The sequence below is a fragment of the Bos taurus genome, chromosome 28 (assembly GCF_002263795.3).
Source record: "Bos taurus isolate L1 Dominette 01449 registration number 42190680 breed Hereford chromosome 28, ARS-UCD2.0, whole genome shotgun sequence".
NCBI lineage: Eukaryota > Metazoa > Chordata > Mammalia > Artiodactyla > Bovidae > Bos > Bos taurus.
The window spans coordinates 43,417,821-43,434,748 of record NC_037355.1 but is presented as its reverse complement, the minus strand read 5'-3'; the positions used below and the strand labels follow the sequence as shown (position 1 = coordinate 43,434,748).

General features: G+C 52.2%; 1 protein-coding gene across 8 annotated transcripts in view; it reads left to right on the top strand.

The window, feature by feature from the left end:
- Nucleotides 1-16,928, top strand: part of TMEM273 (transmembrane protein 273) — a 45,812-nt gene that overhangs the window by 10,937 nt on the left and 17,947 nt on the right. Inside the window, exons 2-6 of one of the 8 annotated variants that reach the window (XR_009493280.1) lie at nt 9,364-9,417; nt 10,512-10,652; nt 11,491-11,554; nt 11,880-11,910; nt 13,774-14,192. Coding sequence is in view for 6 of the 8 variants with exons in the window: in XM_059882719.1 (XP_059738702.1) it covers nt 9,364-9,417; nt 10,512-10,652; nt 11,880-11,910; nt 14,100-14,211 (338 nt within the window). In the remaining 2 variants the exon portion in view is untranslated. Of the gene's footprint in view, nt 1-9,363; nt 9,418-10,511; nt 10,653-11,490; nt 11,555-11,879; nt 14,341-16,928 lie in introns of those variants that run through there. The other 7 variants (XR_003033066.2, XM_005226626.5, XM_059882719.1 and 4 more) reach the window with 7 other exon arrangements.

Here is a 16,928-nt window from a genome sequence, read left to right as displayed (position 1 = left end):
GGCCAGTGTGGGACCATGTCTTCATGCTGCCCAAGAGTCCAATGGGAAGAGCAGGGTGTTGGTTGGTGTGAGGCCCTTGGGGGCGTCAGACTGAGCCAGGCTCCATCCTGAATCCTGGGGATCTGGTCTTTCCAGGAGGTCCAAGTCAAGCCTGATACCCCCTGCTCTGTTCAGAAGACCTTGGCAGCCCTTGGGGCCATAGGCAGGGCTGAGCTTTCCTTTCCAGAAGGTGACCCCTGGACAGTGGACCGCGGGGTCATGCTGGAGGAAGTGGGCTGAGCCCTGTGTGTGGCTTGATCTCTAATCTTTAAACATTTAGATTTGTGGTGTGCCCTGGTTTCTGCAAATGTTAGAAGCAGCCTTTAAAAAGATAACTATGGTGGAAATGCCTGACACAGACCTTGGCACACAGTACGGCCCAATGATGGCCACAGACGGCTCGGAGTTGCCAAGCTCCCTGGACTTTCATTGACTGGGTGTGGCTGTTTCCTCTGCAGCTTCATGGCCCCTTCCCTGAGGGCTAAGCCAGCTGTCATCCCACAGCCCCGCCCCCTGGGCACATGCCCCCTTCCGCCAAGTCCCCGAGGACTCCAGAGCGAAGCTTCCCAGAGACTGAAGCGCACACTATGAATATTGCATGAATAATAATAACCCCACCACTTAGCGGTTATGCAACGCTTTCCTCTTCCACAATACTTTACCATCATTAATTAGTTATTCTGCACTGCTTCCAGCCTCCCCTGCTCTCTCTGCAAAGGCGGCCCTGAGATGGCTCCTGAAGACAGGCTTTCTCTGGTCTGAAGCCCCTGTGTTGAATGGGTGGGCCGTCCCCCACCTGGGACCCCGCAGTCTCTCAGAGGCAACAGCAGGGACCTGAGACCTTGAGGGGGAGGGCCTTCTCCTTTCTGATCCGAGTGCCTCTCCAGAGCCCCTCCTGAGATGTTCTGTCCCCGCCTGTCCTGCAGCCCTCTGGAAAGCTGAGGCCGTGTCAAGCAGTGACAAAGTGCCCGTGGAGGATGGTTCCTGCCCACACTTCAGTCTACACCACCCACCTGTGAGGGGAGCCTTGCAGTCACAGTCCTTGTGTGGCCAGGCAGGCTTCCTGTGGTCAGCCCCACTGCACAGGGCCCACTGAGCTGGGAGCCATGAGGGGCCCATGGCCACTGGCTGAGCAGAGGCAGAAAGGGGACACAGATGTTCTGGTTCCAAGCATCACACCTTCCCATCCACCATGGAGGCATAGGTAGGTTTCATGTCCCCCCTCAGAGACATTCAAAGACGGAGCAATCCCAACCACTGGTGAGTGTAGAATTGACTGGGTGTTCCAACTAGGGGTCTTCTGACCCAGGCTTTCCTGGACATCACTGCCCACCCCACCAGGACAGCCTCAAGCTCCTCCCAGCTTCCAAGCACCTCTGACCCCCTTGAGGATTCAGCAGGTCTTTTGCTGGGTATGATAGCATTTATGCATCGCCAGTCCTCACTGAGTGTGGCTGGAACTCCCTGTGGCCTCCTACCCCTTCGGGAGCACTCTGAGGGCCTGGAGCACCCTTGCTTCCACCTTGGGCCAGAGCCGGCTCCCTGCCTCCAGCCCCTCCATTAGCCTGGAAAGGTATTGATCAGTTGGCTTCTGCAGCTGAGTGTTTTAATCCCAGTGTGTGAATCTTTAAGAATTAATTAGCAAAGATTGCTCAGGAAAAACAAAGTGGGCGCAAGTTTTGATACCGTCTGGTCACCCACCATTAATGTTTTCCTCTTAATTATGAGGCTATTTCTGGAAGCTGGAGGCATTTCCCCTCATGTTCTATTGCCTCAGATGGGCTCCTCCATCCTTCTGGTGGCCTTCCGTGGCCTCCTGCTTCCGGGTCCTGCCCAGCTGCCTGTCCCATCCGCGTCCTCTGGGAAGCACTCAGAGCCTCAGTTTGCCCAGGCCCCTTGCGGCTCTGACCCACGGAGCCACTTTCTGATTCCCAAGGCCTCATCCTGCTTTTCCTTTTGTTTTTGAACGTGCTCACTTCTGGGGCCTTCACGGATGCCCCAGGCTGGCTCAGGTCCCCTTACTCCTCCTGGATGCTAACAGCTGTATGCTTCTCTGCGTTGGGAAGAACCCTCTGCATGGAATTCCTTACTCACTGCCCATCTCCCAGGAGTCAGGGCCCACTGCAGTCCAGGGCTGGGAGGTCCTGACCTGGGTTTGGGAGCGAAAGGTCTGTCTGGTTCAGTGTGCTCTTGCCCTGAATGGGGATCCCTGGAAACGAAGGAGGCATGCCCAGTCTCCATGGCCCATCGTGGAACCATCTTTGCTTTGTTCTAGATCCTCTGCATGCCTTCTGTTTTCCATCTCTCAGACCTGTGCAGCTTTGCAGGTTTGAGTTCCACCCAAAGTCTAGGTGCTTTCACGGGAAGAAAGGAATGCCCACAGGTATGGGATAGGAATGACAATGCCCTGTTTACTTGAAGTTTGGCAGCTGCGGCCTCTTTACTGAGACGGGAAAAGGGTATTGAAGAAGAGCAATTTCAAGGTGGTTTCTAGGTTTGTGAGCCAGGAGCCCGAGGTTAAGTCACAGAATGTCAGAGGAAGGCCGTAGATCCCAGCGCAATGCCAGCAGCCACTGGGAACAGGGGCCGCTGCATAACCCAGACCAACTCACAGTTCTCTGGCATCCTGCTCAGGAGAGGACTAGAGCCTCCATCCTGTTAGGGTTTCACATGTCTAATTTCTAGCATTTAACAGCCCCGGGGAGAGGCAAAAGGGCCAGGGCCATTGACCTGGATTTTTCTGAGAAGAAGACCCATCTGTGAGCTCTGAGGAGGGACGGGATTGCCAGCGCCCACAGTCCCCAAACCAGCCCAATTAGAGAAATGTGCCCTGAATCCTACTGGGACCCCAGGGTCAGCTTCCATTGCAGGAAGGTTTGGGACAGATGGATGAAAGAAAGCTGTCTGAGTGAGTCCATTCTATGTGTCAGGGCCCATGTTCAGGTGAGAAGAGTGAGGTCCAGGCTCTTTTCATGACGTGAAGCATACTGAGAGCATCCCCACTCGCTCCGCACGTCCACTCCCTTTCTAATCCTCCGTCCTCGTGGGATCTGGCTGTGTGGTGCTTGGACCAAGGCCTCAGGTGTGTCCACAGCAACAGCAGCCACGTGTCCCATCTGTGTTCACACACGGCCCACAGGTGTTCCTGGCCTCAGAGTCACAGGAGCAATGCTGTTACATGATCTACTGCTCTGTGGCTGAACTTCACTTCCTCCTGAGCCCTTATTATATCACTTAGTGCTGTAAACTTGATCTTATCACACAAGCCACTTCTGGTTTAACAGTAATTTCGGGGAATCTTTCCTGTCAGTTCAAGATTCTCCCCTTTCACCTTCTTCTTGCACCTCCCTGGAGGAGAAACTAAGCTCCGAGGAGTCTCACATATCATCCTGGGCCTGGGGAGGAACTGGGGCTAGGAAGTGTGTCCTTCGTGCCCTAGAACATTCTGCAGGACAGTACAGACAGGGCCGGGGCAGATATTGATAAGGTTGCAGGGGGATCCTGAGCCAGCAGAGAGCAGGGGACTTCCAGAGGAGGTGGCTTTGTGCTATGTCTTGGAGGATAAGTAAGAGCTTCCCATGGAGACGAGGAAGGTATTGCATCAGACGGCGGATGTGCAAAGGCCCAGAGGCACACAGCTTTGCTTAGTTGGTGGGTCATAGTTGGGTTTATCTGAGGCTGTGCCGTGAGCTCCTGGTTCACAGCCAGCACTCTCTGCTGTGTGAAGGACCTGCCACCTAAGTCATCAGGACGCTTGCAGGTGACACTTACTTAGCTCAGGTTAGACTATAAGATAAAAGAGGTGTTTCCTTACTGAGCTGGCTGAGAAGTCAAGAAGAGGTGCTTCAGGCACAGCTGGATTCAGGGGCTCAAAACCTGTCTTAGGTTTGGTCTTAGCCTGACCTTCCTGGTGGCTCAGTCAGTAAGAGTCTGCCTGCAATGCAGGAGACCAGAGTTCAGTCCCTGGGTTGGGAAGATCCCCTGGAGAAGGAAATGGAAGCCCCCTGTGCCTGGGAAATCCCATGGACAGAAGACCCTGTGGGGCTGTACAGTCCATGGCGTCGCAAGAGTCGAACACAACTTAACGACTAAACCTAAACTTGCTGCTGCTGCTGCTGCTGAGTCGCTTCAGTCGCGTCCGACTCTGTGTGACCCCATGGACTGCAGCCCACCAGGCTCCCCGTCCCTGGGATTCTCCAGGCAAGAACACTGGAGTGGGCTGCCATTGCCTTCTCTGAACCCAAACCTAGCATGACCCTAGTCAGTGGGGATTTCAGCCTCAACAGGTTCCCTCTAGCCTGTGGGTCTCCCGCAACCCCACAGTTACCAATTTCTGAAGACACTCTTCTTTCTCAATATTTTCCACAAAGTCCCAGAGTTGAGTCTTACTGGCCTGAGTGGGATCACCCCTTGACCAGTCATTGCTGACTGGAAGATGTCATACCTGGCTAATCAGGATGGACCATCCTGGGACCAGCCTCAAGGGGATCAAGGGGAGGTGTTTCCCGAAAAGAAAACCAAGGTGCTGCCTGCAGCCAAAGGCCCAGGAAAGGGGGGCCACGGCAAGTGTTCACCCCACACACCCCTGTTCAGACTTCCTCCAGCTCCTGGGGACGCGGGTTTGCAGGAAGGTGCTGAACATCTCCCGCAGCACTCTGATCTTCTCTTGTGTCAGTCTTGTCTGTCCATCACTGTGTGAGCTCCTTCGTGGGGCACCAGGGTCTTTTGTCCAAGAGCACTTGGATGCCCCTGGTCACCAGGGCCATGCAGAGCACACCAAAGATACTTCATTCCCATGTGTACTTCATTAGGAGAGGATAGATGTCTTTTCTAGTTATCTGAGACCCCTTCCTTGAGCTGAGAACACTGGAATTTATGTGATCTAAAGTTAGGAGCCATTCTGTAATATTTAAGTTTCAGATGAAAATGGCCAGGCATCAGTTGACAAACACTTAGGGCAGCCTCTCCCTATTTTTAGTCCAGATACTTATAGAACGACATCTGCGTGCATGCACGCCCACTGCCCCACAACTGGAAACACACAGCCCGATTCTGCCCAAATAAGGGTGGTGAAGAGGGCCCGCTCCCAGGAAGGGTGGACCCGACAGGTGTGGGCAGCTCGGGAGGTCTGGCTGATGGGGCTGGGCTCTCAGGGTCAGATTCCAGCTGAGATGGGGCAGGCCACCCCGTGCCTTCCACTCACTCCCTGGAGCAGCCTTGCCTCCGTCTTCCTCTGAGGCTAACCTCCCAGTCCTGGAGGAGGGGGACCCAGGGAGCCTCCAGGCTTCAGGACTGTTTACTCTTGCAGGAGATTCCTTCCTGTTGGGAAACCACTTGCAGAGAGCAGATCGTGCTCTGCAGAGGGGCAGGGCTGCAGAGAGGGGGCGGGGCACTGGCTGTTTTGCAGGGAGGGCTGGGGTGTCAGGTCTCTGTCAGTTGCCTGTCCAAAGGGGGCCTAGGAGGAAGAGCCACTCTAGACTCAGAGCTGTAATGGTGTCTTAGTACATCTTAGAAAAAAGCACCATCTTCTGGGCAGGCATAGCCTGAGGTGAGTGGTTTGGAGAGGGCCGGGGTGCAGGGCTGGACCTGAGCGTGCATGGGGACCGTGTGGGTAGAGGCCCTGGAACCCCAGCAGGCCCATCTACAGGCAGCACCCTACTCTCTGCTCTGCTGCTGTTTAGTCCCTAAGTCGTGTCCGACTCTGCACACCAGCAAAAGCTGTGCCCCAGGACCGGGCGCCTGCACTCTGCACCTGGCTCAGTATAGACAGTCCTAGTGTAGTGGTGACGGTCAAGCCAGATTTGGGCAGCACTGCGCCTGCCAATGCAAGAGACACCAAGACGGGGGTTCAACCCCTGGTCGGGAAGATCCCCTGGAGGAGGGCGTGGCAACCCACTCCAGAATTCTTGCCTGGAGAATCCCAAGGACAGAGGAGCCTGGCAGGCTACAGTCCATAGGGTTGCAAGGAGTTGGACACGACTGAAGCGACTTAGCATGTATACACGCATGTGCCTACTACAGCCATGTGAATCTATCAGTCAGAGGGTCCCTGAGTGCCCCCTGGACACCAGCCTTGGTTCAGTCAGCCCCTGCTCAACCCCCTTGAACTATCCCCAGGTTTTGAGAGACTGTTTTCTGGGTACTAAGCTGCCAATTCATGTTTGCATGTGAGAACCCAGAGAATTTCAGTAAATAAAATGTGGTGTGGCTTCCTCTTGTGTCTCTGACAGACCTGAGCAGGAGCAGTCAGGCAGCCTCTGGCTGTGCTCGCAGACCAGCAATCCATCCTCCAGCTACAGGGAAATCGTCCCTGGGGGCTTGCAGGGGTCTACAGCGCGGGAGGTGATGATCTCGGCAGGAGGCGGGAGTGCGGGTGGCCGATGTAAGTGTGGTTCTGACAGGTCCTCATCAAGGGCTCTTAGCTTGCAAGGCCGAGATGCTGAGCACAGGAGGGCGGCTTGGAGGATTTCCCTCCCCCAGGAGGGAAAAGGCTGCCGCCAAGTGGCTGTCTGGATGGCTAGCAGGAATTACCGAGATGGGAGATGGCTGATGGAGTGCACAGCGTGGCCCACTCTTGGTGTTTGGCACCTGCAGCTGTCTGATCTGCAGCCCCAGGGAGGGCACTCACTCAGTCTCTGACCTTGGACTTCACTCAGTCCCTGAGGCCCAGGGAACCTGTTTGGGGTCAGGGACTAGGAGCAGCCTCCTGTCTTGGGGTGGACCCAGGAGAGAGCATGGAGGGAGGGGTCTGAGGAGCCTGAGCCTGTGGGGGTGAGAGTGGGAGCTGAGCTGAGCCAGGGACCCCTGCCTGGGAGGGGCAGGAAGAATGGAGCATTCTGGAGGACGCATTTGCTGGGCAGCCTGATGAAGACTGGGGGCCTGGTGCTGCTGGGAAGGCCAGGGCCAGGCTTTTCGGACAGCAGACACACTCTCTCTCTCTTCCCTTCTCGCCTGCTCGGCAGCCTAAGCTTCTCTGGCAGAGCGTTTTTATGTCCCTCCATCTCCGTGTGTCCTTGCGTCTCTCTGACCTTTCCACCTTTCCGCGCTTTCTGACCTATGTCCTTTCTTCTTTCCCTGTTCAAGTTTCATTTCAGGCTCACATAAGGATTTTATGCTGTGTGATGGTCATGCAGAGCCGTGGCCACCGGGAGAAGACCCCTGAGGAGGACCCAGGAGAAGTGTCTGTGTCTGAGCAGGCAGGCGGAGAGGCTGGCCTTCAGTGGCCCTGGCCCAACTCGCTGACGCCTGCCTTCCCTGTCCCTTGTCTTCTGTCCAGTAAAGGCCGCGTGGGGCAGACTGCTGTTGGAAAGGCCCCCTCGTGAGCATGCAGCACACACGTCAGGGTTTCCAGCATCAGCCCAGAAGCCGGTTCTGTTCAGTGACTCTAGCAACCTAGCCCTATCATGTGTGAAACACAAGGCTTTGTCCAATCCCCGGAAAGGTTTTCAACCTGGCTAGAGTGACGGGATTAATGTGAAGAATAAATGCAGAGAAACAAGGAAGCTCAGTGGGGACTTCAAAGAACTGATAGAACCAGGGTCATATTGTGTTCTGTGGTGTCTGTGATATGTGAGTGAGTGGATGGGCCCCATGTGGGCCCATCAGTAACAGAAGTCACCGGATTTCCAAGAAGACTAGTGACTAGAACAAGTCTGTGTCCTTTTGCTTCAGAGTCCTCCAGCTTTTTCATCACCAGGTGAGGCCATCAGAAGTCTATTACAATGGCCCCTTCCCCACCAGGGCACTCAGCGAATAAATCCTCCGTGGAGTGTCTGCCCAACCCCTGGCAGCACTGAGCGTGGTCACATGCACGTCTTGTCACTTTGGTGACCGAGTAGCCACCGTTTGCCCTCCATGAGGTCAGGACTCAGGAGGTGGACTTCTCTTGGAGCTAAGCTGGGGAAGATGTGGTCCCTCTCAGTGAAGTCAGCGGCTCCCTTTTAGGACCAGCAGGGACTTCTGCCTTGCCTGGAAATTTGAGCCTAAGAATCAAGTTTGGGTCTTACCACTCACCTGCCCATGTCTCAGCCCTCCAGTCCTCGGTCCTGATGGTCTTGGCATCATTCTGTCAGTTAGCTGCCTGGGATTTGAGTTCTCAAGGCATCACGGGGCTTTGGGTTAAGGTGGCACGGCTGCTGCTTTCCACTTGTCGTTGGCACTTGGGCACACCCTCAAGTCCTCAGCGCTGGATTCCTCATTCCTCAAAAGGCGGGGACGACAGCGCCTGTCTCACAGAGCTCTTGCTCTGATTATTGAATGTATTAATTAATGCAGGTGCTGCCCCCAATGTCTGCCTCAGAGTAAGTGGCCAGTTAATGTACACTTTCCTTCACAAGGCCCGTGGGTCCATCTTAGCTCTTCTAGAGCCCATCTTCAGGGACCAAGGTCAGCTTGGGAGTCACATCTCCTATCTTAAGGTTTCAAGTCTAGGCTAGAAGAGTGAGCGCCCCTGCAGCATGCTCTGTTACCATCATTCACTCACTCATCAGATGTCTGTTAATGCCTCCCGTGGCCCAGACACTGTGTCAAATGCTGGGGATACAGCACTCCACAGGGCACCACTCAGCCTAGCGGGAAGACCAGCCAGAAGACCCGTCAGTGGGTGAATAGCTGAGAAGCTCTGGGGGCAGTACCAGGCACACAGCAATGCTATGTAATGTTCTTAAATAAATGGTGTGGTCAGTTACAAGGGGTAGGTACAGCCGCTGTGGAGCACCCAGAGGGGCAGCTAAGCCAGGTGTGGGGTGTCAGGAGAAAGTAACACAGAACCAAGATGAGGTAAAGAGGAATAGGGGAGAAGACAGAGCTGGGCAAAGGATGTGGGTCAAGGGCAGCTGGTCCCGGCCTGGGTAGAAGCTGGAATCAGGCAGTCTGGCCAGAGTGAGAGGGTTCTTGGGAGTGAAGAAGAGACTAGAGAGGCAGGCGGGGATCCCAGTGTGGGCCTTAGAAACCATGTTAAAGAGCTGGTTTAACTTACAGCTAAAATATCCTGTTAACCTAAAAAAAAAGATCTTTTATAAAACGAATGAAATAAAAAGGTCTTCTAACGGGATTAGAAGGATCTGGGTTAACTGAGCTCAGCGCACTCTTACTCCTGCTTTGGCAGAGGTTCTGACCTCCCAGCACAGCTCCCGGACACTGTAGCGACCAGGAACCACCTCTGTCGCTCCAGAGTGTGGTGGCCAAGCAGGAGGTTTCCTGTGGCAGACTTCCCCAGACCTATTGGAGTGGACGGCTGGGGACAGGGCTTTGGCCTGAGACCCCAGGCCTGATCTTGGCCAGCAGTTCTGTTCTAACCAGAATTTGGGGCTTTTGTCTTTGCAGATGTTGGGGCCGCTCAAGTGTTAGCAACAGGCAAGCCTGCTAGAGCTGAAGCTGGTAGGTGGCTGCCCAATGGATTCTGGATGCAGGGCTGAGGGGCAGGAGGAGGAACTCAAGATGCACGGGCAGGTGGGGCATCCTGGTGCCCGTTTCCTCCCAGTCATCATGGCACCAGGGCAGTGCTGACCCCCAGACCTGTCTGAGTGGCTAGCATGGCTTTATCCTGGGGGCATGGTACTGAATGAGTACCCCTTTGAGGACATGAGTCATCAGGGCCACCTCTGTCCACTCTCTCTGAGATGAGCAGCCCTGCACTGCAGCCGTGAGCCCCCAGATAGCAGGCTTTTCCCTGGCCAGTGCCTCCCTCCGCTTGCCCCATCCCAACCTCTCTCCACCCCAGAGTTCAGCTCTCCATGTATGGTACGCCTTCCATGTCATCTCCTCTGGGAAGACTGTCAGTTTCCACATCAGCCCACCCTGTCACTCGGCACTTGAGTGAGCTCTTGTCTTCCGCTGCTGATTGCAGGCCCCCCAGGATGGAGTCAAGGACTCATTCGTTTGCCGTCAGCACACTCACCAGAGCAGGCAATCGACATACACATGGATGAACTGATGCAGGGATAAGTGAGGATGGCTGCAAGAAGACAGAGAAAGGAGCCACCAGCCACTTGGGAAAGATTCCCACAGCTGAAGGGACCAGGGTTGGAGTTCCAGGGAGAGGAGATGCACCATGGGTGGAGGGGTAGGGAAGGAGCATGTTCCCAGGAGGCTGGAAAATTAGGCTGGCCTCAGTGGGTCGGGACTTCCCAGGTGGCTCAGTGGTAAAGAAGCTGCCCGCCAATGTAGGAGACACGGGTTCAACCCCTGGGTCATGAAGATATCATGGAGGAGGAAATGGCAACCCACTCCAGTGTTCTTGCCTGGGAAATCCCATGGACAGAGGAGCCTGGTGGGCTACATTCCATGAAGTTGTAAAAGAGCTGGACACAACTGAGCAACCCAACATACACACACGCAGCAGGTTGGACTACGTAATGTGAAGGTCCAAGTGTACGCTTTGGACTTCATTCTGATGTAAAGGGAGCTGTGGAAGACTTTTGCTGGGTGATGGCTGATTAAAGCCCCTTGTTCAATTCCTCCCTGCCCTCCAGATATCAAATATGCCGTCATCGGGACTGCTGTGGGCATCGCCATATCGGCCGGCTTCCTGGCCCTGAAGTTCTGCATGATCAGGAAGCACATGTTTGATAACGATTCCTCTGACCTGAGAAGCACAAATGTGGGCTTCAACGGTAAGGAAGCAGTGATGCTCAGCCCTGGCTCTGCCCTTTCCTGAGATAAGACACATTCTGGCCGGTTATCTGGTGTGAGGCTCTGAGGGTAAAACTGACTATAGAGAGAATAAAAATCATGGATCGAAAAGAAATGCAGTGACCTCTCTGTGTCTCTGTCTCTCTCTGCTTCTGTCTCTGTACTTTTCCACTTAATCATTCTTGATATTCTTAAGAATCAGTTTTCTTGGAGAAATGGGGAAGGGAGCTGAGTTGGCTTCTGACAGAAATTTCTTTTCTTTTACCCAAATGATGTGATGAGATGAAATCAATCCCCGGAAGTGGCGAGGCTGCTCCTGGCACGGGTGGGTGGCAGGAGCTATGGCCAGCACTGATGGCCTGCCAGGTTGCATTTTTCCCCGCATAAATCGGGCAAGCCCTGCACTGAGTGATGCTGAGTGTCTGCTCATGACCCGAGCAGAGCTGGGCTTATGAGCGCCCAGCATGTTTCTCCACACCCTGTCGCAGCTGTGGAGATCTGCGTCCTTGGGTAGAAGCCGAACACTCAGTGAGTTTCAGTAGCAAAATACAACATTGATTTGCACCCCCTTGTCTCTCAAGAGGGGACCTGCAAAATCCATCGCCCATATGGCTGCTTAATGGGATGGTAATGCAGTCCCCAGAGGACAGGCAGGAAGGACTCTCACCATGTCTCTTGAAAATGTGATTATTATCTGTAAAGATACCCAAAAGGGGAGACAGGGCAAGGAGGAGACTGCATTTGGGGGCTTCCAGTGTGTCCAACTGCATAGGGAACTTAACTGGCCATAGTTCACTTGCATTGATTTTGTATCCCTAGGAATAAGGGGAAAGAGAAAAACAGTCTCTTCAGCACACTGAGAGACATCCTAGATCTCCTACGGGTGAGAGGGCGCAGCATCCTCAGGGAGGGAGAAGGGGAAGAACAACTGGCAGAGGGCTGGGGGGTCTATTTATAGGGAAACCTCGGTCTCCCCTGGGTGCTGAGCTGGGGGTTCGGTGAGGGACTGGGTAGAGAAGCTTCAACGGTGCCAACGGGGAGGGGGCAGAGCGCTCAGCCCAACAACCCTCTCAGTGGCCTCAACCCCAGGAACCTCTCAGCATCACCTGAGTCTGCTGGGCTCTGAACCCCTCCTGCTGGCCTGGCACCGAGAGAGTGGCACTACCATCACCATGCCCCCGTCCTAACAGCCTGCTTTCTCTGTTTAGAGACCATTGCGCTAAAGAAGAGAACTTCAAGGTAAGGTCACTACCAACTTGTGTCCCCCTCATATTCCCTCCTGTTTCATCCATCCCTCGCCCTTGCCTGACATCCCTGCCCCTCTTCCCACTTTGAAATACTTCCTAGGGGACCAGGATGCACCCCTGGCCTCCCTCTTCTCACTCTCCCCTCCTTCGGGCAGCCCTCAAGTGTCATGAGAGTGGGGAGCCCACAGGGTATTAAGTAGTCAAAGTAAGCTTGGGCTCTTTTCTGCACTTGGGTTAGCCTTTGCCTCATCTCCTGCGCAGAGTCTCCCCAGTGGATCGCCCACCCCCATGATCGTGTCCCCAGCTACGGCCGTGTCCCAGCTGGGAAACTACATGTGTTCTGTTCCCAGCTTCCCTGCCGCCACCCAGCCACATTGCTCTTCTGTATAGAGCCCTTGTCCTCCAAAGACAATCCTAACTCAGGACCTTTGCACTCGCTGCTTTGTATCGTATGGAATGCTCTTTACTCAGATAGCAACAAGCTACTGCGAAGCCCTCTGGAATGAGGACCTGAGTGATACCAAGGAGGCAGCCAGTCTCTTGGGGCTGGGGGAAGGTGCAGGCCAGAATCAAGAATCAGTAGCATTTGTTGGAGTGGGGAGGCCCTACCTGGAGATGCCCTTTGGGAAGCAGGCAGTAGAGCAGAGGTGGACAGTGGGCTGGGTGGGGTGGGATATGTTGGTCACTACCTTTTTTGAATATGGTAAGTCTGAGGCTTCTGGAGACTTCCTCGTGGAGGAGATGTTCAGTGAGTGACTGGTATTCAGGGCAGAATCTGAGTTGAGATGGACTGGTGGGCTTTTAGAGGGATGCAAAGCACAGTCCCCCCTCTAGTTCTTCCCTGGGACCTGGGGCTTGGTAAGAACAAAGCAGCATCTCTTGAAGAAATGTGTGGATCTACGGATGAAGGAGAGATGATGTGTGGTACGCTGCGGTCAGGGGGACGCCCTGGGGATGAGCTGGAAGTGGATTTTCTCAATACTTTCACTTTCTTGAGGCTCTGCTCTCCTTCAGATGTTATGGTGTCTGTCAATAATTTCTGAGGACCTAAAGCTCTTGATGATGGGAGTGAGGGGACCTGGGAACGTATAGATGAACCCCAGACCCAGAATCTGCATTGCCTTTGGGGCCCAGCTCATCTCTGTGGTGGGAAGTGTAGGATGGGGTGAGTTTTGGATGGCTGAGCTGTGCCTGTGGTGGGGGCCTCTGCCTACAGCATGGTCTCAGGGGCCCTCTACTGGGTGGCTGAGGCACCCTGGCATGTGGCCGCAGGCTGCAGCGGCCAGCTGTGGCCCTGTGTCAGGATGATCAAGTGGACTGGTGGAGGTTCTAACAGAGTGATCTTTGTAACCACCCACGAGCCATGCTATCTTGATCATCCAAACAGCTCACACTCTTCGGGGGACACTTTGGGTGAAGGCGTCATGCTTTGGAAGCTCCAGTGCCCCCTGGAAGTTCCCAGAACTGGTGTAAACTCTGATTCAGGGACCTCTTAGTCATGGGATTCACAAAACGGAAAGATTTCACAATGCCCAATTCTTAATCCTGGTGGATTTGTACATGCATATGTGCGTGCTGGGGTAGGGAATGTGGCAGGCTGTGATGACTCATAATGCAGGTCTGACACACAGATGCTGCTGTGTGAGCATGCTGCTGTGAGCAGTACATCACAAACCAATCCAAGAGCACTGAATGAGCAGTTCCTATGGTTTCACGCTCCTACCTATGATCAGGTCAGAGGAGCATCTGCTTTTGGTATATTTGTTGTTCAGTTGCTCATGGACCCCGTGGGCCATAGCCCGCCAGGCTCCTTTGTCCATGGGATTTTCCAGTGGATTGTCATTTCCTTCTCCAGGAGTTTTTCCCAGTCCAGGGATTGAACCCGCGTCTCCTGCTTTAGCAGGTGGATTCGTGACCACTGAGCCACGAGGAAGCCCTTTTGTACATTTGGATGTTCTGAATTATTTCGATACACTGGAGCTGTAGGAGGAAACTTCCATAACGCAGGCGAGGTGGCTGCCATAGCCGTCCAACAATAAACATTGGGAGAGTGAAGTACAGGAGGAGGAGTGTGAAGGGGCAGAGGAGGGCAGGGAAGAGATGAAACATGGGGAGAGGTGGGCGGTTGGGAGGTAATGGCTGGATGGGGTCCGCCTGCATCTGTTCCCCCACCGCGAGCAGGGAACTGTCCTCAGCATCATCACAGCAGAGCTCTTCTACTGAGAAGGAAGACACAGCTCAGGTTTCCAAAGCCGACACTAGATGGAGTCAGGCTCAGTCGGGAAGCCGATAGACCCGAGAGTGGAGACGCAAAGGACACGCGGGCCGTTCTCCGTAGCAGAATTCTGCCCCTGCTTTTGGTCGTCTAGGAATGACATCCCGTCTTCCCGTTTTGCAGGTTAAACCTCAGTTTCTCTGAAAGGTGAGTTGTAAGAGTGGCTGATGGCTCGTACCCAAAGGAGGGAAGGCCGTCCCCTTCCTGTCCTGTGCGGGCTGGAGGCTCTCCTGCACGACCCCTGCAGGATGGGAGGGGGATTGCTAGGCATGGGCCGGAAGTCGTGGTGTCAGGCTGGCTGTGACGTCAGGAATCAGCATCTCTTTGGGACAGCTGTGGCAAGTCCTAATCTGGCAGTACTTTGGCAAGATTTTAAATGAAGTTGTGGGGCATGTGCCTCATTAGAGCTGAGAAAACTGGGTTTTAACAGCAAGATGGTTAAAGTTTTATCTTAATTGATTTGGTTTTCCAAGACCTTCTTTTTGACAGAAGCCAGTCAACTGTAGCCACCTTAAACCATTTGATGAAAAAAAAAAATAAATCCAAAATTTTCTTTGTGTCATCAAGCCATCAGTTTGGCTGACGTGTCAGACTTTCGACGCTGCTGTGAAGTGTCAGAATAGACAGTGCCTGAGCATATAGGGCAGCCTTTCAGGAAGGGGGGACAGGATCCGAGGTCATGGCTAAAGGAGCTCTGTTCCCAGGAAGGAAGCCATCTCCTTCAGGTTTATCTGAACGGTCGGTTCATAACTCACTTCCCCTAGTCCTGCTCTCCCACACCTCGTGTACCACCCACACGCTCTCACTGTCCTTTTAGAAAAATCTTCAAAGCCACAGAAATGTTGAAAGAACAGTGCAATAAAAACATTTACAACCTTCACCTAGATCCATAAATGAACATTTTGCTCTGTTTGCTTTAACTCTGCATGCATAATTTCTTCTGATTCACTTAAAAACTAGTGTAGATATCATAATATTTACGCATCATGTATCTCCTGCACAATCACAGTGACAGGAATGGTAAGAAATGAACGGAAATGGGTAGTAATTCAATAGTATCATCTCGTTCACAGCCTGTATTCAAATTTCTCTGATTGTTTCCCAGGTGTCTCTTAAAGCTCTATTTTTCCAAGCCAGGAGCCATTGTACTTGATTTTGTCCCTTTTAAGTTTCTCTCGATGTTGCTTTCTCTCCCCACGGCATTGTCAGTCTTGAAGTACTTAACCTTCTTGCATCGTGTTCTATTTCCTTGATTTTGTCCCTTTTTAGTTTCTCTCGATGTTGCTTTCTCTCCCCACGGCATTGTCAGTCTTGAAGTACTTAACCTTCCTGCACCGTGTTCTATTTCCTGTATTTGTCTCTTTCCTCCTGAGCAGGTTCAGATTGAGAATTTTGTCATGATCACTGCAGCGGTGACATTGGGCACATATCCTTCAGTGTGCTGCTCAGGAGTCACATGACTCCAGGCTCTCTCACTGTTACTGACATTGCTTTTAACTGCTTGGCTAAGGAAGTGACAACTAGATCTCTCCTGGTGGAGAGAAAATCCCTCGTTTGCAATGAGTAAATAATCTAAGGGGTGGGACTTTGAGACCGTGGGAACACCCTGACCCAAGTAATTCTTCACCCAATGGTTTACATCTGTTTGTGGCCCGTCTTTGAAAAGTTATTGCATTGAGGGCTACAAAGTACTGAGTTTCTAATTCCAGCATTCCTTCTACATTTAATAGCTGACATTCTTCTCTTATTTCTCGAACATTATTCCTAAGGACTTCAATGCATTATAATTCATCACCATCATGAATCTTTTTGATGTTTAAATTGTCCCAAGTTATCAGTACAAATAAATTCTTGGTGGCTTTAGACTGGATTCCAGTAGCCACTAAGAATTTCATAGACTTCTGAAATTACACAGTGTTCCAGGCTCACCTTACACTGTTCCTGCTCAGACTTTGAATCACGCATTTCCCCTAGATCCATATTTTCCTACCCCTTCCTCCACCCTCCTTCTTTTCTTTAACATGGAGTAGTTTATAGAAACCAAGATCTGTACACAATGGGTTCTTATGGCTACTGAAACATCATCACTTGCAGACTTTCTCAATGGATAGTCAGCACGTGCATATTTACCAGTATGCATCAAAAACTCAGCATCATAGCATTCTTCTTAAGATTTCCTCATTCCATATTTCTATTTTGCTTCTTCCAAAGTGAAAGCCCTGTTTCCCTACCATATAAATACTTTTACCCATTTGCTTTATCCTATAATACACATAAAATACATACTTCAAGAATTACAATACCGTACAACTACAACCTCACTTAAAAATTTCTTTGCTGTTCTTTGTTCTTAGAACTTAGCCCTTCATGTGTACAGAGCTTTGTGTTCAAGTTGAATTAATTATTTTCTCAGTGTGATTATGCTCTCAGTTTGATATATAGTTAGAGATAAGTGTTTCAGTGTATATGCTGGTTTTTGTTTAGTTTCTTAATCTTTGTACTTTAATTTTATTTTTTGAGTATGTGAAACACATGTATAGTTTTAAGCTAAAAACGTGTGAACAGGTAAACTTGGAGACGTTCTGCTCTCCTATCCACTCCGCTCTGCTCCTACCCACTGCTTTGAGGTAATTAATCTCAACAGTTCCGGTTTTATCTTCCCTGTGTTCCTTTTACAAAAATATGTGTAATTAAAAGATTTGCATGTATACAATTTTTATAACATTAGATAAATA